The 22,361-nt window shown below is 37.7% G+C and overlaps 1 protein-coding gene across 1 annotated transcript in view; it reads right to left on the bottom strand.

Annotated features, from left to right (window-relative positions):
- LOC132909782 (proteoglycan Cow) overlaps positions 1-22,361 on the bottom strand; it is a 230,102-nt gene that overhangs the window by 25,735 nt on the left and 182,006 nt on the right. The window contains exons 5-6 of the mRNA XM_060964873.1: positions 5,161-5,306; positions 1,731-1,888 (exon numbers count right to left, since the gene is read on the bottom strand). Coding sequence (XP_060820856.1) covers positions 1,731-1,888; positions 5,161-5,306 — 304 coding nt within the window. The remainder of the gene's footprint in view (positions 1-1,730; positions 1,889-5,160; positions 5,307-22,361) is intronic.

The following is a 22,361-nucleotide window of genomic DNA, read 5'->3' as shown; positions in this document are numbered from 1 at the left end:
CTTAATCATAAACTAAGAACATTTCCGTTCATCTCCTTCATTAACAAATACATTAAAAAGTAACCATATTATTTTTAATGCTCTCTTCTTCACCTCCTAACACTTCCTTCACCTTTTAGCACCTTGCAAGAAGAAAAAAGATCGCAGTTTCTTCTTACACCCTAATAAAATTCCCATTTCTAGTATGTTCCTTTAAAACCCGGATTCCCAACCTGTGTAAATATTTTTATGCCTATCTAAATATTTAATAAAAATTGCGTTCTGGAATACCAATTTTCAATATGCTTTTACCTGATTGAAAATGTCTTTTTCTATATACACAATCTTGCTCGAATTACGATTGAACAAAGCTACTCTCTAGATCGTAAGATTTTGTGAATAAAAATTTCCAGTACACATCGAAATACGATTAGACAATTCGATTTGACAGCTTCTGTTCGAATTAATTGTTAACTTGTCAAACATTAAAGAGCTTCTTTTCGAAGAGAAACTCCGGAAGAATATCATCACGAATATCGTATAAGGAAGGAACGCGATGTCTGGAAATGGAAGATGTTTCGCGAACTAGCTCTGAAAATCGCGATCGTGGCGATGATTCGCGCGAAGTACAGGGTTGGATGCGACGCGATTCAGCAGAATCCGAAATTGCTGACTGCCACACGGTTCTGTTTCCCGTTCTCGCGGTTTTATCCGGTGCCATCCCCGATGGCTTCCGTGTTTACGCCACGCGAACCACCAGTTTTGCCGTATCCTCCTTTCGACCGGTTCTCTCATCCCTACCAGAGACGATTATACGTCATAATTTCCGTTTAATTGACTAATATCCTCGCCACGGTGGCCAACAACCGGCCGAAAACGATAGTCGGAACACGGTTCTCTGTATATTAGGTTACGTTATAAGCGCGAGGCATTATCGCGTTATTACAACGGGGTGAAAACGCCAGTTGATCTCCTACGTATACACCGCGAATGTTGTAATTAAAATTTGTTGCTTCTACCGTGTTCGGAAACTTTGATTATAAAGGTTGATTACTGGTTGCATAGGTGGTAAGAGATGTTACGTTAGGTTATTGTAAACTATGATGGAAGTTTCGGTTGATCTGTTTAATGGATAGTACACGTTACATCATGGGGTTATTACGGATATTACGATATCAGTTCAGCGGCTACTGGCATCGGATAACCCCACTTTTGATCTTGCTACGGATACATTTTGGCGGAGATTGTGTTAGATGTTATAGGAGCTTGAGGAAAGTTTAGAAGTTAAACTACCTTGGTAACCTGTTTTTCGAGCAGTTAACTTATTTGGAATCGTTTCAGCCAATTGACGAAAGTTCTATTAGGATGTAACTTCATATTTAGTTTAGTAACATTTATATTTAGTACGTTCCGAAAGAAACGAAACTCCTCAGAAAAATGTCGAACAATTTATTATTCTTTTTAGCTGATATTAGATTGTAATTGTTACTAAATTTTTAATAGTAAATCAAATCAAAATGTAGTATAAATTTGTATCATAAATTTGAATCATCATTATTGAAACAATAACGAAGCATTTGCATAAATGAATTGCAATAAATTTAGTCGAATCTATTTGCAATGGCTATTCTAGACAGTCGATCGATCTGAAGTCTTCTTTAAAAGGTCAACAGTTAACGAAGACGTAGGAAATCTTATATTAGAAATAAATGCAAGTCGTCAAACAGGTCTTTGAATAAAACCGAACTTACCTTGGCACGTTTGGTGTACTTCAGGTATTGATAATGATGATTGTCATAGTTGAAGACATGAGGAGTCAAAGTAATGTCACGGTTTCGCGACATCTTGCCAGAGAATGGTTTCTGTCTTTGTAGCTGCATCTTCTTGTTGTGTGCACGCAGGTCGGCCGCTGGAAAATTCAATCCGTTACGTAGATTTTCATAAACCAAATGCACGATGAAGCAAAAATCATGGGAAAGTTCACCGCTGAAAGTTCGGAATAGCGAAACGAAGACTCATTAAACGCGTGTAAATAAATGAGCATTTGCATTCGACACACGCGGCGACAAGCTTTCCCATGATTTTTAAACAAACGCGACGACACTGTCGGCCACAATGCGATAAAACTCGGTTGTCGACGTTTACACGGCCGTTTCCGAATATTTTATGCCTCGTCCGCCGTAGCTTTATTAGCCGACCTGTGTTCGTTCGCATCGCGTTTAACTGCCAATGCTGTTTTCCGCCGTGTCTATAATTAAACATAAAAACGGAGGTGAAATGAAAAGTATTTAAAATAACATTTAACAACATCGAGTTAATCTCTGAAGATATCTCGAAACGTTCGTGGATGTGGATGTTTTCCAATAATTTCATTCGATCGATGTCTTGAACATACATACGTGTATTGCCACTTACGCAGTTAGATTGACGTTGATAGATATTTTAACTTCCGTTCCTCGAATACAACCGAACCATCAATTCGGATTTTCTCAAACAATACCACGATAATCTATTGTTTCAGAGAAATATATGGATCCCTTCCATTATCTTCAAACTGTACTTTTACTTATGTAAACTAGATTGATGTTGATGGACTTTATGGATCTCGATTTCTAGAATAACATAATTGAAAATTCAACGTATGGAACTTTAATGGACAACCTTAACAGGAAATATCGTAGGAAATACCGCAGAAAAACATTGTACGATATACGCTTGTCATTTCATTTACGATATTCCATCTGATTAATTAAGCGATGCATCGAGTTCATCTTTGTATATCGAGAAAGAAAAGAAAATGATGGAAATGTTTCTGAATTCCAAAGCGTAATACATTTCCTTAGACTCGGACTCGTTCGTCCCTCATTTCGAGAACACGCGGCCTCGTACGCTTTAACAGTGACATTATTGTTCTAACAGGCAATTATGAATATTCATAGTAGATGTGTTTGTCCGTGGAAGCAGGCGGAGAGACGCAAATACGAGCTCCACTGCTAAACCGACTATGCGCGGTTGCCTATGAATAAACTAACGAATTAATTCCACATGTAAAATCAGAAAACGTTCGCGCGAATTCGAGATTACGAATGGTTCGTTAAGGTAATTAAACGTCTCCTCCACCCCTATATGCGTCCTATTTTCGAAATATATAATAAGAAAAAAGAACATTGCAATTCATTCATCACAAAAAAAAAGAAGAAGAAGAAATAAAAAAAGAAATAAAAAAGGTTGTTCTAAAAAGAGATAAGAAAAAATGTTTCCATTTATAAACGCGTGAAAATTCGTTTTGGGAAATTGATCGGGGACGTTCTCCGGTTTGATACCGCTATCGATATCGATTCTGAATTTTCGATACGCCACAAAGGAGTATCCTGGAACCATTAATTCGCCTCTCAAAAGCTGTCTGCGATAAATCAAACCGGCTTTCTGGATAATAAATCGAGTTTGCATGGCCTATATTCGCCTTTCCCTATCTTTCGTGTATCCTTCATTCCTGTATCCCTTTTTACGTAACATCGCGAAAGCTGCGTTTTGTTATGCTAATTCAATTTCTAACTTTATTGCAATCCATGAATTTTGTACGTCTCGATCGGAGAGAAGATTTTTAACGTATTAGTCCTAAGACGCTTCAAGTTTTAGAGGCTTTGTTAACGTCTCGAATGAAACGTGAATATTTTCTTTTAATATTTTGCGTCTTACGGTTGAGAAAAGCACGATCCGATCGAAAATGAACGCAGAGAGAAAATGAGCCGAAGCGATCGAATGCAACGTAATCGGTTAATGCAAGGAGAGAAATATCAAAGTTTTTCGGTATCTCGAGTATTTTAAGCAGATTCTACACGAAGTTGACCTGAATACTTGGCTGCACGCGAAGAGAGGATGTCGCGGATAAATTGCCCCACGCGAGTTTCTTCAAGGCTGAAAGAACTGTAAAATTCTTCTACTTTAGACTTTCACGGAAATCTAATTTTCAACTCTTGGTACTTTATCTTGGCGGAAACTACTGTATAAACTTCTACATCTCCTCCAAAATTTTATATCAAGTTAGATATATGTAGTTTTTATTCTGGACGCTTTAAAAGGGTGCGCTATGCAAATCACGACACGCGAGTTTTTTTTGAACCCTGAAATAACTGTAATATCGTTTTACGTTAAGTTTCGTTGGCGTGTTTGGCGTGTGATTAAATTCAAATAGAATTTATGTAGAAATGATTAAATTTATTATATAATACTACATAATAATATTTAACTACAGAGTACCATCTATTTTCGTGCGAGTTTTTACGCAGATTGTGGTAAAAGGAAATTTATCTTATTTCAAAATTAAAACGTTCTTTCTGAAACAGATAGAATTTCATACTAAATGACGTCGTACTAATAATTAAATTATATTCTGGCATGGGAAACATACACGTGATACGCCACGCTCAAATGTCATTTGACGTCAAGGGGTTGATTTCTATTCCGATCCCATAGATGATCCCTATTTTTAGAGTAACTTCTTTTAATATTAAACTTTATGACAATCAGATCATTTATTATTCGTTTATCCACATACATATTTTAGAATATAAAAGCTACATCTCTATTGATTTTTTGATTTTCATGTCGTTTGAAGGATAAAAAGAAGCATTTGTATCTGTCGTAGCTAACACGAGTCTTTAAAGAACAATGTATAATAATCCACCGATTCGTTTGTAACAATATACAAAATACAAAAGACATAGGTAAAGACATAAATAACGTACTTGACTAAATGACTCGAAATCAAACTAAAAAAGAGAAAGTTTCAAAAATATAAAATCGATTGCCAATATATTGAATCCTAAAATTGGTCTTTTCATATACAAATGAATCTTTACTAAGAATTTAGAACGATTAGATTCGTTTTCAAAGTTGATGGAATTTCACCAAAATAATAACAGAACTAAACGAAACAATACTCGATCTTTAATTTCTCTAATATTCTATTATTCCAAATTTTTCTCCCATTCAAATTCATTGACCAAATAGCAACATCTGCTCTATCCGTATCATCTGTTTTACCTTTTAACTTGCAACAAGGCCTGTTCCATAAGCAGTTTGATACGTAAGAACAATGTTCACGCGAGCTCGAACCCACTGACACCGATTTCCAGCGTTTAGAAAACGTTTCCGCGACGAGATACACGCGATCCTCACCTTTGCAGGGGCAGAATCCTTTGCAGGCGATGCGAACTGACGTGTGGTGGATGCAATTGTGGTATTCCAGTCGGCATGGCGAACTGTACGTGCGATTATCGCTTCCGCAAAGGAACGTCGGCTTCACCACAGGACATTCTTGACATCTGGAACAAAAGGGGGGAAGCACGCGCGCGCGCGTCGTTAAATGAAACTGTTCTCCGCGCAACGCTTTAATTGCTCGAGTGCATTTCCCTTCTATTTTCCCTCCATTCTCCATTTCCATAACTTTGTTTCCACCGCACAAAGTGGACGATATTAAAATACCGCGAACCTACGCTCCCTACGAGCAGATTCTCACATTTTTAGATCTTTCTGTTTCCCCTCTTTTAACAATCTTCCCTCGTTTTGATAAACTTTCGCTTGGTAGTGGACTTGCAAACGCGGTATTTTCCTGCTTTGCATTTGTCGTCGTTCATACGACAGCAATTAGCGACTCGTTGTTAGTATTTCATTTCTGATAATAATAGCAACATCGTAGCTTTGATATTACAAAATCTGTGTCGTCTCTTTATGCATTTTTCCATGTCTCGACTAAAGTATTAGCGTTTGTCGGTTATAAGATAGAAGATGTGTTATTTTCGTGCAATGGATTCGATTATCAGTTTATAATCAGCGGTATCCACTATCAAATTTCCAATTTACCAAAGAGAGAACGTTAATTACGAATAGTTAATTACGAACTTCTAGCAAGTAGTTGAAGAATGATTTTAATTTTTGGATCTATTCTTTCATTCGCTCAAACTGTGTCGATTATACCATACAAGGATAATAACCAAGACAAAGTGATCATGCTCCGGTATTCGTTAAATAAAGGAATTTTCTTCCAAACAAATCTACAATGTTTCCAAAACAAGTCAAAATAGCTGGCTTTTAACGTAATACGATAAAAGGCGATTAAGACGAGGCTTTTCATTAGCGCAGCATAGCTTGATTAAAAAAGTAAATTACTCTATTATTCCTTTTCGTATCTGTTTCTTTTTTCTTTTACTAGAACAAAGGGTAATTAAATGGATTTTGCATATAGCGAGGAGCGTTCCTCACTGTAATAAAGGAACTGTATTAAAAACTAAATTTCGCTTTTCAGCCTGTGTCGTGTATCGTAATTATATAACATAATAACGTCGATAAAGTACTGAGAGCAGGGATGGTTGAGTTCTTTGTCAAAATTCGCTCGCCATTCCCTCCCACGCGTAGGGTGGAAAAAAATTCCGGAATTTCCGTAACGCTAGACGAGAGAGAGAGAGAGAGAGAGAGAGAGAGAGAGAGAGAGAGAGAGAGAGAGCTTCATAATCGTTAAGCACTGCATCGTCGTAACATGAAATTACCAGGCTGTAAGGGTTGGGCGCCAGTCTGCGCGCACCAACAATGTTGCACGTCTCGTGAACAGGGATGTCTCGTAAACTGAAATACTATTATAATGCGTTTAGCGTGCTCGCACGAGCGGCTATGTTAATTATAATTTTATAATATTACTTCCTGCATATATTATGCCATTAAATTTTCTTTGCTTAGAATTCCCTTAACGGGACAGTGAAAAATGTTCCCGGCACCGGAAACCGCTGGGAAACGCGATGGCGCATGGCAAAGAGCCAGATAAATATTGCTGCGAATCGTGTAACCTGTGAATATCAGTGTATTCTTCCTGTGTTTCGATAATGAAAGCATCCTCGTGTTTGGAATTTATTCGTTAGACGATAGGCACCGTGTGAATTAAGTGATTTATGAGCACGTTGATGATGTTTCCGTTTTCCGGGATTTTGGAATTCTCTTGATGGAATGGTTTTTGAGATCGGATCGACTGATCAACGAACAACTGATTTAGTTAGTCCTCTTAACTATATTATCAAAATTATCATGTGATTATCGTGGATTTAAACAATTCGTCGTCTACAATCAGATAACATTGAATCTTCCTAATGGAACGATACAAATTGCGATAAATATATTGCAATAGGTTTGTTCAGGTGTGTAACTGATTCGTGGAAACACTGATTCTATCGTTACACTCTTTTCACTCTCTCACGCTTCGCATTAGTTTTCTTTGTAATTAAACAATAAAAAAGACAATGATCCTTCTTCTTTTCAACCATAAACTTATAACAATCGCTCTAATTACAACGATTTTCCTGAACTCTTTAATCAACGAAGATATGCGCGCGACATTTACAAAAACCCATTCCACTCTTCACTCCTTTCATTCTCTTAGGCATCACATTAATTTTCTTCGCAATTAACCAGTCAAAAAGGGCAATGATCTTCCTACTTTTCAACCATAAACTTATAACGCTTGTCCCCGATTACAACGATTTTCCTGCAATAGCGGGAGCTAATGAAAATGTACATGCGATATTGCAAAAACTTCTTAATTACATCCATTCGATCGAGCCACAAAAATTTCAACCATAAATTACAATCTCTTTTCCGTTCTACAGAGAATCCACTAGGCGCTTAATCATTCCTCCGCTTCATCCTCCATCTTTAATCCTCGAAACGAAAATAAAAGGAAGAAATTACGCTTCTTCAGGTTGCGTCAGCTGAAATTCTCGAGCCGGTTTCTCGATTAGCAAGCTCGAATCAACAGTTGTAGCTACGAAGAGCACGGTATAAATGGTACCGCGTAGAATTACGAGCGGTTATGGCGGCATAATAAAGAAGGGTCGCTCTGCGGATTCGGCCACAATGCCGACCCGCTAGGTTGCGCCTCGAGAATTTGTGGTTGTCGGCAAACGCGTAATTAGTTTAAACCGAGTAACGCGGTAATTAAGCCGGTTTAACTCCTTTATCAAGACGGGGGCCTGCGGCTTCTCGGCCACCTCTTCTCGTCGTCCACGAGAATTCGCCTTCTGACTCAAGCTAGGTGACTTGCAACGGTCGAGGACACATTTCTAAAGGATGAAAGACAACGAAGCTTCGATACTAATATTTCAGGAGCAAATGTTCGATTCCAGTTGTCTCTGCGTGTTTTATTAAAAAAAAAAGGTTTGTATAAATAAATGTTCAAGAATTTCTCATTTTTATGTCCAAATATTTGGTGAAGAAACTTTCTTTGATATAAGAGAGTAGAAACAATTGGCAAATTGATTAATTAATACCGATGGAGTGTTCCTTGGTGATAGGAAATTTCTTTGGCTAACAGACTGTTTAATGCATTTATGGGAAGTTTGATGGTGTAAGAAAGCGCATGATACGCGTGATATGCGGAAATATATGAGATATGACGTTCGCTGGATTAACAAAATTTCTGCTATGTTCCATTTCTTTCGTTGTGTCGATAAAAATAAGAAATTGCACAAACGTTCGCACGTTCTAATTGTTAACAACGTTCAAATCAGCGTTCAAAATCAACTCTATCCAAAGCAAATACATCGATCCTTTACATACTCGATAACTTCTGAACCCACAATGTCGGCTGTAAATAACGTGTACTAGCATCTCTTCAGTCTGTTAAATGGAAAGTTTTTGTCGAAACCACGAGACTAAAATTGTTACTTATCAATTATTCGATCGGTTCGATAACGTCAGAGTCGATTGGCCACGTAATCTCGATACCTGCTTCCGGGAACGAATTAATTCGCGCTTGCGTTCGATTGCATTCGTGCAATTTCGTTCGCTCGATGAAACGAAACCGCTGGTCGTAATTAATCGAGCATCGTTACAGATTGTTAATCGACGATTTAATCCCTGGCTTGTTTTGATGGGAAACGGATGGTTCTTTATCCGTTCTTTAAACATCTTTCTTTCCTCAGGGAGGAAGATTAAGGTATTAAAATAAAATGAAAAAAAGAAAAAAAATTGCTGCTTTTATGCTGAGAGAGAAATTACTCGAAATATTCTCGCTGAATTTTTCAAACACTGTGCTTTGCAATAATTTTACGGTAGAAGAAATACGCTCGTGACCCTTCTTTGCACGGAGAACACAATTTTCCCTGGAGATGGTTTTCGAGAACAGAGAAATTCGAATCGAATTTCGTTGCGCACTGGCTAGAATGTTCATATTTATGTAAACTACTAGTCGCCCTCCTTTTCTCTATACTTTTCTCTGCGGACGCTCGCAAACTTACGTCTGAAATGTTTAAATTTCGAACAACAATTCGCCAGCAAATATTCCTTTTCTTTCCCTGTAACTTTTCCAGGACTGTTGATACACACGTGTAACATATATGCGTAACATGTAGCATTCCAATATTTTCTATATTTATCCCATTGAGGTTGAACACGTAGCACGAGTTTTACATTTAACATCGAATCTTTCGTATCATGTCCAAACTAATTTCCTAATAGTTTATTATGTTACTTAATAAATTTGGTAAATTCCTATCACAACGTATATAACGGGTTGTCCGGAAAGTATCTTTCTTTCGCAAACGTGTTTTTACAACAATGTAGCTTCATACAAACGTGAGACCAAGTCTGTGAAATGTCGCGGTGTTTATCTCAACAGAACAAAATGGATCGTATGTAATTCGACAAAATAATATAAAACAAAAAAAGGTTGTGCCTCTATTATTTCCCCATAAAACGAAAGAAACTTTTCGAGCAACCTAATACTTCCATATGGAATAAAATCAGCGAAAATATAACGCACAGAACAAAATACTAAGCATGTAGCTTCAATATTCCAACAACTCTGATAATTCGCTGTCTATCACATTTAATATTCGCAAGCTATAAACGCATCCCAAATAGCCACGATCAAACCGTAATTAGCCTACCCTAACTTCAAACAGATTCACGTCACGGATTAACCTCTGCACCCTTGCTAAACCTCGCTTTTAAGAGACGTCGAACGAGAAAGGAGCAGAAGATAAAATTGCGAGAAACCAGGCTGCGGTAGACTAAAACAAGAAGTCTCTTTTAGCTTCTTGGGGGAAAATGCTCTTTCGAGAAGATCCGGGGATCGAGAGAAAAAGCACTCGTCTTTTCACATTATGCCGGATGGATTTTCGTCTGTCCGACCACAGTTTCAACGAGTTCTTATCGCGGCCACCATCGCCGCCACGCCGACGCGTACCATGGGTTTTCACGAGGACGTTTCGAGTGCCTTTCGCCAGTTTTGAGGTCTCGTTTGAGGCTGACGATAGAACGCGCGAAACGAGAGAGACCAGCCACGTTACGAGCCTTAGCCAAGTGAATTTACGCGCCACAGTTACGTGCCTTCGCGTTTCCCAAAGTTTATCCCTGACGAAATTGCTCGACTAAAACGTGCCGATAAGGTTTTAAAAGCTTGATAAGCCCCATAAACGCTGGCCGGAGCCGCGGCGAATCATAGAAGCGTTTAATTCTTCGCTTTTAATTTCGCCGTTCGACGAAATGTTTATCCTTCTGCTTTATGGTGGATGCGCCGCATTAAAAAGTTAAAATCCATTAGGGTGGCTTAGGAAGTTTGCTATCGTTTAATTAGTACTTTGCCTTCATCGTTTCTCATTAATGTATATTAACGTAAGGGTATTATGTTTCATACATAATATTATGGTATATGATATAATAATATAAATACGGTACGATAATTAATACGATTAACGTTTTGATAAAAAAAATTTCGTGATTATGGTCGAATTTAGCGACGTATTTAATACTTTTTGTAATTATGTTTCAAAATTTCGTGCTGTCAAAAAAAGAAAAATTCTTTTAAATAGAGGCCAGGTGACAAGAAATAATTGAATTGGAAGTTATCGAATTCAAAGGCAATTTTTCGTTAGAAATGTTAGAAGGAAAAAAAAATAAAGAAAAAGAAGGGATGGAGAAACGTAATCCAAAGTGCCGTGGAATTCTTTTAGTCTACTATTTACCAAAGAAGATTAAAATAAATGTTTCCTGATACAATATGTTTCACTTCCATGGAAATGGAATTTTCTCCCCCCGAGATCGAATTTTTTCGTAGAAAATGTTTCCTCTGATACTTTCTTCCCATTTTGAAGCAAACAGCTCGACATTTGTTTACCATTCCTTTTATAAATCTAATTGAAATAAACATACGAAATTATCTTATTTACATTCCGTTACACACTGTTACACAGTGACCTGTGATAGTCTTCGTACATCAAACAATATTATAAAATTTCATAGCTCTGCACAGGTACTAATTTAGTTACTATATATATATTGTATAGCCATATAAAAATAGTTTTATTCCAATAAAAATAGTTGCTCAAATGACACTCATGAAATGGCCTTTTCATAAAGTATTCAAAGACTTTCGTGGATAATTATAACTGAAAGGATATAAGATTTCCAATTCAGCTGTTAAATTCGTATCTTCCTAAATTCTTCGATCGACAGGGAGCAGGTAGAAAGAAAAGTGGAAGCTTCGTTGATAATGAACGTGCCAATCCGTCTTTAATCCAAGGCTTCCATATCGATCCGGCCCGTGAGAAGCACGAAACTTCGATCAGGTGCTATCATTGGGGAAAAAAACTTTTGGTCCAAGCCCGGCGGTCTTTCGAACTCTTCTCTCTCTCTCTCTTTCTCTCTCTTTTTCTTTCTACGAAATTTTCGTATTTGAGGCGAAGGTTGTTTAACTTCGAACGTTTGTCGCGAAGGTACGAGAATTTATTTCGCTAGTTTTAAAAGAGAAGCTACAATTTTTGTTCAAATCAGGCGTAACGACAAAAAATTATCTGCAGCAATTTCTTTGGGAATCAGCTTAACGTTCTTTACGCTTTCCTTAGTAAACTTCCATTACAAAATCCTTCGTTCTGTTTATCATAGATTTCTTTTTCTTTGCTAAAGCTAAATGTAGCTTCTGTCGTAATAATATTCAGCAGCAAAAAATCAAAAGTTAGCTAACACGAACTTTTCTCACTTCATCAAATTCGCAATATCGTTTACGCTAAAACCGATCCATCATTTCTCACCCTCGAAACAAAAAAAAAAAAAAAAAAAAAAAAAAAAACGGAAAAGGGGGAAAAGAGAGTTTATCAACACACCCTGAATCCCATTCCATTCGCCGTGTCCTCGCCTCAATTTGTATTCAAATTCCCGAATTTCATTCGCTGCCACTTCCGTAACTACACGAAGGCCCGTTTACCATACTGTATACCCGAAGGAGTTTCCTCGAACCAAACAGAACTCGTACACAGCTCGCCTACAACGTTTGTAGCGCGTTTTGCACCCCCTTACAAAGTGCGTTTCGCTTAAAAACCTGTCAACAGCTAGAATATTTATTCTCCAAAGTCGAAGCTCGCTTTCTCTATTGTGTAGTAATGCTCGCTTAAATTTCATTGAACAAGTATCGATTCGGTGCTATGAATACCGTGCAACCGCCTCTCGACAACGAAAGAGAATGCATCTGACGAGAACAAACGAGGAAGACGTAATACCTTTTTGCTTACTATCCCTGGCAATAAGATTTCCATCGAATGGAATACACAGCACTAAGCCGATTAGAAGTGCTAAAGTTTTCCTGGAAAATGTAGAAAGTTACGATATTGTATAAAACGTGCGACAAGATTACATTATGCCGATGTGAAATAAATGGAGGAGGGAGAAATAATATAAATTTATATGAGGGGATGACAATTGACAAATTACTGCAGTTTCTGCATTTTCAATGTTCCCAGCAACATTTTGTCTGTTCGTTATTTGTTTGCTACATGACAAACGAAAACTTTGATTTCTATTTTCCATTTACCTATCTACTATTAATAGAATTTAATTTTCCTAGGTAGTGTCTTGTTACAAAAGTTTTAATATACAGTAGAGCTTCAGTTAGCTGAACTAAATAGTAGACAAAAGGGTTTGCAGATAAAGGAATTTCAATGCTAATACAGTACTTACTTTCCCCATGTTCATCTTCATGTACGTATTTAAAACGGAACATAAATGTTAATAATAGCAATGCAAATAATGAAACGAAGTATAATTCGATTCAAGATTTATGCTATATAAAGTTACCTTCCTTTTCTATCTCCTACCATCTTAACTCTATTTTTAAAGTCTCAAATACTTCAGAACCTTGAGGAATATCATCATCGCCATTATATTCATGTTTCAATTCATTAATCGATCCGTAATACAACGATGGTATATTATAGTCAATTGAAAAAGATTCATCAGATTAAAACCGTTCTATCACGTCGTTATCACAATCAACTAATCATGGTATTATATTCAATGCGGAAGGAGTTTCTTCCGCATCTATTGTAATATTATCTTCCATTTTTTCCTGCATGGTGTCTCCAACGTAGTTCCCCAGATTTTCCATGTTCTTCTTAGCGCCACACATTTGACGTCCACCTAAGCATATGCCAGCATATAACAGCAAACTTTTAAACATAATTGCTTGTATCATCTCGCCAGTAGTATCGTTGTTCATCGATAGAAATTTTTATAGGAGATTGAGGCTTTCACGCGCGAGACGTTCGCATAATGAGAATTCGGATAACAAAAGTTCGGATAATCGAGATTCTACGTATTCTATTTTATTAGCCAAGCTTTTGTTAGATTTACAGGGATAGTATTGGGTTGGCAACTAAGTGATTGCTGATTTTGTCATTAGGTGGTATTGACATAATCAACAATCACTTAGATACCAACCCAATATTTACCGCCTTCTTTATTAGGTTCGAGTTGTACCAACTCAGAGATAGTTGAAGGATCATCGAAATGGAGACACCGAGCATCGTCCAAGTCAGATCATTTGAACATAAATGAAAGAATTACGGTCGATTTCGGACGAACGCTACTACGTTGCTGTACTACTCGTCGTTTTCCGTACACAGCCGATTTTTATTTCTCGCGACGTCGCGACGCCGGAGCGCATTACGATCGAACGACGGTTTGTTCGGTCGAACACGCATTTTCGAACACGTTTCTGTACCCTTACACGGAACTTTTGATTTACGCGAGCACCATGGAATTCCATGAATGCGAAATGTAATCCTCTGGCCGTTCCTCTTTCGGCCCCTTCCTACACCACTTCCATGATTCTGTCCCATCGCGTTCCTACGTCGCTATATTTCTGGCAGTCGACCGGGCCGCGGAAACTTTGCCTTTCAATCGGCCCAACTGGATAACAAACGACGTCGAGCCGTCTTCGCGACGAAATACGACGTTTACCGATGGTTCCTCTGTCTGTTCGCTCTCTTTTGCCGAACATATCGGTTTGATGATAAAGTTTCGGAGGAACTTGCTTGCTAATGTCTTTATAAGGCCGCTTGTTTACGATGTCGGACGAGAAATGAGGTGTGGTTGGATCTGGCAGGATTGGATTATTTGTGTTGAGTAGTTTTGGCGATAAGAAGCATAGAGTGCATTGTATAGGAAATATCTATCGTGTGGTAGAAAATTTTGACCAGGGAGGAAGAAGATTTCGAATTAACAAAGTAAAGAATTATTTGAGAGGTTTCCTTTTGAAAAGTATCGTGCACAGAATGTATGGTAGTTTTAATAAAAATTCTTTAATAATTTGAGATTTATAAGAAACGAATCAAGCTGAAAGAAGGAAATGTTATCTACGAAGTGGTAGAGAAATTCCTTTACAAAAATTCTATAGCTAAATGCGTGAAATTTCTGATCTCCGATTAATTATCCTTCGCGAACGATACTTTCATACGCGGAAATTATTCAGTGAAAATTAAACCAAACGTAAACCCTTTAATCATCCGTCAATTAAGAAATCCTGCACGATAGAAATCATTGTGAGAAGAACGAAGAGAAACCGGTGGGATCTGAGAGGGACAGAAAAAAATTAGCTGAAAAACAATTCCACGCAAATTAGTTTAACGAACCGAATTCAGCGAATAATTAAAATTCCCGCAGAAAGAATTCGTCCATTGGCATAATACGTCTCTGTGGGCGATTCTCGCAGTTTTTTCTTTTCCAATAGAAAAAATACCCACAGAAAACTGTAAAGTTCGGTTAATGGACATCGAGAGTCCGCATTTAGGATGCATCTAATTGTCTGTCCCGTTTCCCTGTCGTTCTCCGTGGCTCTCAAAGTGTGATCGTCGCCAAAGGCATATTCTAAAGCGAAAAGAAGCGAAGAGAAAAAAAGATAAAAGACAGGATGACAGCTTTGTGTAAGATATAGGTGGATCGTGGGAAGCGAAGCTGCTGCTCGATAAAAAGTGATATCATGGTTTTACGAGTTTGCTGGTAATCAAAGTGGTCTGCCGAGTATGCTTCGTTCAAGAAAATGTAATATAACGTGTATGTGTTAGGACTGATATTCGTATAATTTTCTATAATATGATGCAGCTTGAGGTACGCTGGAAATTATTATTTTTATTGCATGCATCTAATTTTCATCCACATCTGGCGAAGACTTTATTTGATAACGTAATTCTTGCGTTCAAAGTTATTATTCTCATTACGCGTTGGTCATTTAGTTCAGCTTTTGGGGATACCGTTTAGTAACATAATTCTTGTACTCAACGTTATTCCCCTTACTGTCAGTTAATAATTTTAATTCAGCTTCCAAAGAATTTATTCGATAACTTCGTTCCTTGTGTTCAAAAGCATTCTCTTAATTGCACGTTCGTAACTTTATTTCCGCTTTTAGTAAGCCCTGTGTTACAATATAATTGTTGCGCCTGAAATTACTCTCACCACATGGTCATAATTTTACTTCATTTTCTACTGACTCTGTTTGGTAACGTAACTCGAATTCTCACGTATATCCTGCGCTCCGATCGAGTTTCCATAGATTATATTTAAGTGCACCAAATTACTCTCGAACGTTTTAACCAATTAATAAACTGCCACGAATCATTAACGGAAGATCGTATATTATATAAACAGCTTGCAATCACATCGTTTTAATCGTAGCGTTCGTTTCCTGCGAACTTATTTAAACGACGAAAGCATTTTCCGCGGCAGTGCGATTCATTGTTAGGCAATTAAATGGCCGACAAAATGGAAGCAGAAACTTTAAACTGCCGTTTAACATACGAGTGTTTTCTTTTCTTTTTCCTCCTCTTCTTTTTATTTTTATGATCGCGCAGTAACAGCAGAACAGTTCGACGTAAATGTTAACCGCGGCACGAAGGGGAATAGGGAAGCCTTACAGCCCAGCGTGTTTAAGTCGACCAAGTGGAATACAAATGGAAGTAAAATGTCCGCGTAGCTCTATTATTGGCCGGGCCATTGAAATTTTATACCGGTTCGATGCATATTAAAACGCGGAATTATCCCTGGCTCGTAACTTGGCAAAATAATAGGGCTCGAGTGTTCCACGTCGAGTGCCTGCACGCGTAACTTTCAATCACGATTCACGTTTTAATGCGTATCGAACGCAACAATCGTTCCACGTTCTTTTTGCGATACCTGTACGAGGTGATTTTATTTTATTGTATTTTCCGTTCCGTTTTGTTTCGTTGATAGTTTCTAAACGCGGTACGTTACCAACGAAACACATAGTCGCGAAAATGGTCACACACGGAAATATCTAAAAATCGGAAAATAATCTATTTCCACGGTGCAATTTCAATGAAACAATATCAGGGGAAAAGTGGAAAACAATCGAAACTTGTTTTAGCGTAATTGCAGTATTAACGAATAAAGATATTCGTTATATCTATTGGCCGTGATACAATCGTTTTTGATTCAATTTTTATTTTTTCTATCGTTGACAAATTTCCTATGTTTAGAAAAGATACGACTATTTTTATAACAATTTCTAATCAAAACGTTAATGAAAATATATTTATTCATAATCTTTCAACGTACGACGAACGTATTTTTAGATTCTATTCGTCACAGAAAAAATACTTCTCGCGAACACACAGACAATATTCTTTTCACAGAAAATTTACACAGAAGAATTTACCACGCTACGTTTATATTTTAATTTACAAGCAAACGTTGCTGCGTTTAAACGCATGTTATCGTATCTGGAAAGCATCAGCGAATAGCAAAATCTCTGGGATCATCGCGATACTTTCAAACATTTCAGCGTTCTTTTCAGCGACGATCTCTTTTCGTGGAATACTTTACGTTTCACGGCGGTAAGATTCGAGAGTTTCCTCGTAGAATCGTCGCCTATTCTTCTGCTAATTCCGAGGAAAAGAAAGGTAAAGCGTCGTTTCAGTAGAAAGTACAAAACGCTACTTTGTTCTTGTAATAATTACAGCGAAAGGAGGAAGGTAGCTCGTGCAGGCTGAATTCAAGTGGTTAATGGCAAGCTCGTGTAAAGTTTAAACGTTGTTAACCCGATTTCAATGTTGCAATCGTTATCACACGGTGAATGGATTTCGAAGTGACGTTTTTAATCCATGGTGAGTGGTCCTAAAAATATCTGAAGAATTTGATCGTTTCACTCTTTCGATACTTTTTTAATTCTCAAGAAGCGCATGTGTTTTCATTTTCAGTTTGTATTACGTATAAAAAGTATCATTTTCCTCGTTTCTTCTTTTATATATCTTTTCTTTCCTTTCTTTAATCCTTTTTTTTTTTTTTAGCGAGGATATTATGGTGGATAGGTAGAGTTTACCGGAGAACAAATTTGGTCGTTCATCGTAGCATGAATTTTCGATTTTTCGTAAAACTGGCGGGTAGCAGAGACGGAGGTCATTATTTCCGGGGAAATTAAAAGTCTGGTTCAATTTGTTTCTTGTTCATCGCCCGGAATATTCCATTCTGCGGTCGCAACAACCGCTGTGTACAAGAAAATGCTGTAATTACTGTTTCGTAGATATCCTCGATTTCCAGGAATATTCGATTGTTTTGATAATTGCGATTAGAAAATTCCATCTACGAAGACACCACTTCCGTCATTCAATTTATTACGTAAAATTTTCCATTTGTAAAATATCGGTGCAAAAGTGTCTTATTAGAAGAACATATATTCGCGTACTGACGATCGTTGTCTAACTGATTCGTTAAAATAATATTATCGCACACGATCCATTGATATCTACTCGAGTGAGAATGTTCTTAAGTAGAAGAAACCCATCGATGATCAGACTAACGCAAACCTATTGGCATCATCCACCGTCGCTATCTCTGTTGCTCTTGAAAACCAACCAAAATACAATAAATCTCAGGCGAAGCTTAGCGAGGATCACAATTTATTCATCGTTCGTATCGCTCGATAAAAACGATTTGAACTTTCTCACAATTTCCTCGTAATTTCAAGGAAACAATGAACCCGATGAAGCGTAGCAGAAACTATTTAGTTCCAAATTTTTAAAAATTTAGTACAAGCGTAATTTTTCGTTCATTCGCAACGATCGATTAACATCGCTTCAACTTTCTCGCAACTTTTGCCAGCCGTTTCAGCGAAACGAGAAACATAACAATACGAACATCGAAATAAAGCATACAGTGGCGATTTATCGGTCGTTCGTAGGGATCGATTAACGAATAACAACCGAAACCGAATCCAACAGCGCACAGTGTACCGGGCGACAGTGCATTAACTAGGTCCCGCGAGCGCGTGGCAGGCATGGCCGCAAAATACGCTTGGAGACCGCAGTCTATTGCAGTCGGAATTGCATGTAGCGGCATTCATTTCGGCGTCCGGTTAGGGACACGCATACACGACGATGCAAAGCCTAATTCGTGCGAGTGTCATTGGCCGAGACGCGTGCACAGAGAGACGGCAAAGGGCAGCAAGGAATCCAATCGGCTAGACTAATTCGCACGGTGGCTCGTCGATACGTTTCCGCGCGCAAACACGCGGTTTCCGCTCGAAATGAGCCCGCTGTTAATCCTGTACCCCTATATACAGGTAATTCGGCGTTCGTCGATAAATTCCGCCCAGCTGTTTCTCTAATTTTTCCTCTTATTTCAATTCGTTCATAGAATTGCGTTATTCATTGATCAGAAGTTTCTTTGGTTGCAAAATAAAAGATTATATATATATATGTGTGTGTGTGTGTGTGTGTGTGTGTGTGTGTGTATTTTGTTAGTCGATGAAGAGGAAGGGATATTGATTTTTTAATTCGATATCTGGGGATCAGTATTTGTTATCGATGAAATTGGTCCCATTATGGAATCAAATATTAATTTTAATCCTGTGTCAGTGTAGCATGAGAGTAAAGTAAACTCGGACAAGTCAGATACGGCGCATTATGAATCCTGTATTTTACATATCATTATGTAGAATGAGTAACGAAAGTGTTAAAATTTATCGCTTGTGAGAGACCGGCAAGATATTGTACGTTTGATGGGAAGTGGGAGAAATTTTGTCGAGTAAATAATTATTTTCTCTGTTGTTCGTTTGGTGTAAGTCTTCGCTTCGTTATGCCGCGAAAAGGCTAATTAGGATCGTTCTCGCTCCTGCGAGTTACAAACGAATCTAACAAATGTTTCCATACGTTAAAATTTAATAATGCTATTTTTTAAATAATTCAGTATCGTAGACTCGTCAAGATAATAGAACATAGGAAAAATATGAAACGACAGCGAATACGATATATCGCATATTTTTTAACGAGATAATAGGCGTTCTCAAGTAGAACAGTCTTATAATTAACGCTACGTCGACTACAGAGTAGAGTAGGTCGACGCGTAATCAAACACTATCGAGGGAAATTTAATTTTTACTTTCCTACCAAGCTGTAAATTCTGATCGAGATTTTGACAAGAAAACGAATAGAAGATCCTAATCACTTACTTCAAACACTTTAAAAACTGTTTCTTCGTTACTTTTAACAAGAGAGGAATGTTCCAACGCGTTGCACTTTCAAAGAAATTTCTGTTTACGACGTCTAGGACGAGTTAAATTTTTCCGCAGCGGCCACAGGACAGGTAGAAATTAATCTTCCACGGTACCACGAAATTTACGACGCTTGTAATGTCGTCCTCAACCGTGCTCGTACAAGTGTCTCCTGTAATTTTTCAGCACGTCACGATATTCCTCTTGATGCGACCCAAAGAAATCAAAGGAATTCGATTCATCCGTTGAAAACGTTATCTCAAGATTTCCTTTTTTTCTTTTTTTTTTATGTAGAGATGAATATTGGATTCTATCTTTGTCTCGTGCAAATAGAGGAAATATATATCGTATAATTCAGATTATACTAGTCGTTCGAACGTTTATATGTCATTAAATATCTATCGATCTTCGTCTTTTGTATATTCAGTTTATAGAAGTGAAAATATTTTACTCTGTTCGAACGTTCTTCGTTTCATCTGTTTCGTTTCAGTGTTCGAACCTAACACGTTCAATGTGGAAGACGTGAACGTACGCGTCATCGGGATTTCCTATTTTCCTTGCGGATGACGCCTGGATAAATGGATACACGGTATAGAAAAATCGATTTCCGCCACCAGGGACTCCCTTCGATTTTGTGTGCCGCATTGAACGTGTTGAAAGCAGAGATCGAACGAAACTGTTAACATTTATAAATAAAATTTATTTACCGTGTCGTAAAAGTTTAGTTACAATTGTTACTTTGCATTGCGTTAACAAAAGTCCTAAAAAGGATCGTATAGCTTTTTAACAGATATTTTAAGGTAAAAATATGAGAGTTAGTTCTTAAATTAGAATTAGTTCTTAATTAGCGTTATTTAAGCAATTGGAAGCAGGATAAGTACAGAAGAGAAAGCAACTTCTGATTTTTATAGATATATAACTGTTTTATTTTACTAAGAAGAAGAGGACAACTGGAGAGAGGAAAAAGCAAAGAGTAATATATCGTATCTTCCAAATTACTTTTATTGGATAATGTTCGTCCTAAGATCAGTAAGAACACTCGGCTTTAACTTTTTCAAAGCAAAATAAATGTTCTTGTTATCTGGAATTTTTCTTCCTCTACGAGAATAAAAGTTTCCAATTTATGTTAAAATGTGTGGAATAAAAGTTTCAGTGGATACGCTTTATAATAACACAGTTGTTTACAAACAGAGAAGATAATAGTCCAAAAATTTCATAGGAAATTAGAAATTCTTCCCGGAGATAAAACAATTATTATTTCTTCCACTCTTTTTACTTATACTCACAAAGATACAAATGTGAATAAATACCCTGTGCTCTATCCACTAAAAAAAAAGCTACCCAGTTGACAGTCCAAAATATCAAAGAATCAACCGAGATAAAAAAGCTACCACTTCATCTCGTCACGTAAATGCAAGAAGCTAAGAAGACCATTGAATAACCCTGACATCCAGTCCATTTCCAATTATTCACGCCTCGGGCGAACAGTAAAAGAACAGGATTGATTTTCCTCTTGTCCCGAAAACGTGACAAGGTTTCCACGAGGCAAGAAGAGGCTTTTTAAATCGATAAAGAGTCCAGTGACCGCGAGCTCGGCACTGCCGAGTGCAATTTTACATGCCGTTTGTTTCGACGAGCTGCCAATTCAGCTGCGATGAAGAGGAACGAGAGTCGAAATGAGAGAGAAAGAGAGAGGAAGGGGGGACGAAGAATGACGAAGAAACGAGGGCTCACCTCGGGCACGAGCGAAGCTTACTCGGCAATAAAGACGAGACGAAGGCCTCTCGTCGTGGAAGGGCTCGAGAAACGGTGACAAAATGCGCACCACGGATCCCTGATGCTCGTCCATCATCGCATTACCTGGCTGCTTATCGACTGAAGATACTCTTTCCGCCATTTGTCCTTGCTACCACGTCGTTCCACTTTCCAGAAACGACCAGCGGAACCGTACTCCGTTGCCAGCCGCTGTCGAAACGACGTTTCGTCGGAATTTTTCTTCATTACGTTGTACTTTTCAGTGTATTAACCGAGCCGCTTTCGAGAATATAATTCTAGGTCACAAGGAAGGTATCGAAATCTCATTAATTTTCCCTGATCGACAGTTTCTTAATTTAATTAGGTTTCCACTCCACTATTTCTGGCCTCAGCTGGAATACTTTTAGTCGTTTTATGAGCGATTCTCGTGTACTGGCAATAAAATCAAGCGATTTCCATGAATATTTTTGTACAATAACTACCGGCTATGTGGGACTAGATGTTTTTGCGATGTAAATAGCCTTGAAGTGTAAATTCTATTTTTCTATTACAGTTACTCTTCTCGTTTGCTGTAGGTATATTATACGAGTCTTTTGATCATCTTCGACGATGCATCCATCGTTGGCGAGTAGCGTAGAATCTGTCACTGTCGTGAGAACGCAAAAGTGAGGAATTTTTCTTAAGGCCAGATGGTTCACACTGTGATTGAACTTATTTTTGAAATATGAAAAATTGAAATGTTGCAACGTTTAGAAGAAAAATTTACTTCTTTCGTCGGATAAATTGAGCTTGTATCGTTTAAGAA

This window comes from Bombus pascuorum, chromosome 8 (assembly GCF_905332965.1).
Source record: "Bombus pascuorum chromosome 8, iyBomPasc1.1, whole genome shotgun sequence".
Classification (NCBI taxonomy): Eukaryota; Metazoa; Arthropoda; class Insecta; order Hymenoptera; family Apidae; genus Bombus; species Bombus pascuorum.
This window is presented reverse-complemented; position numbering and strand designations above follow the sequence as displayed.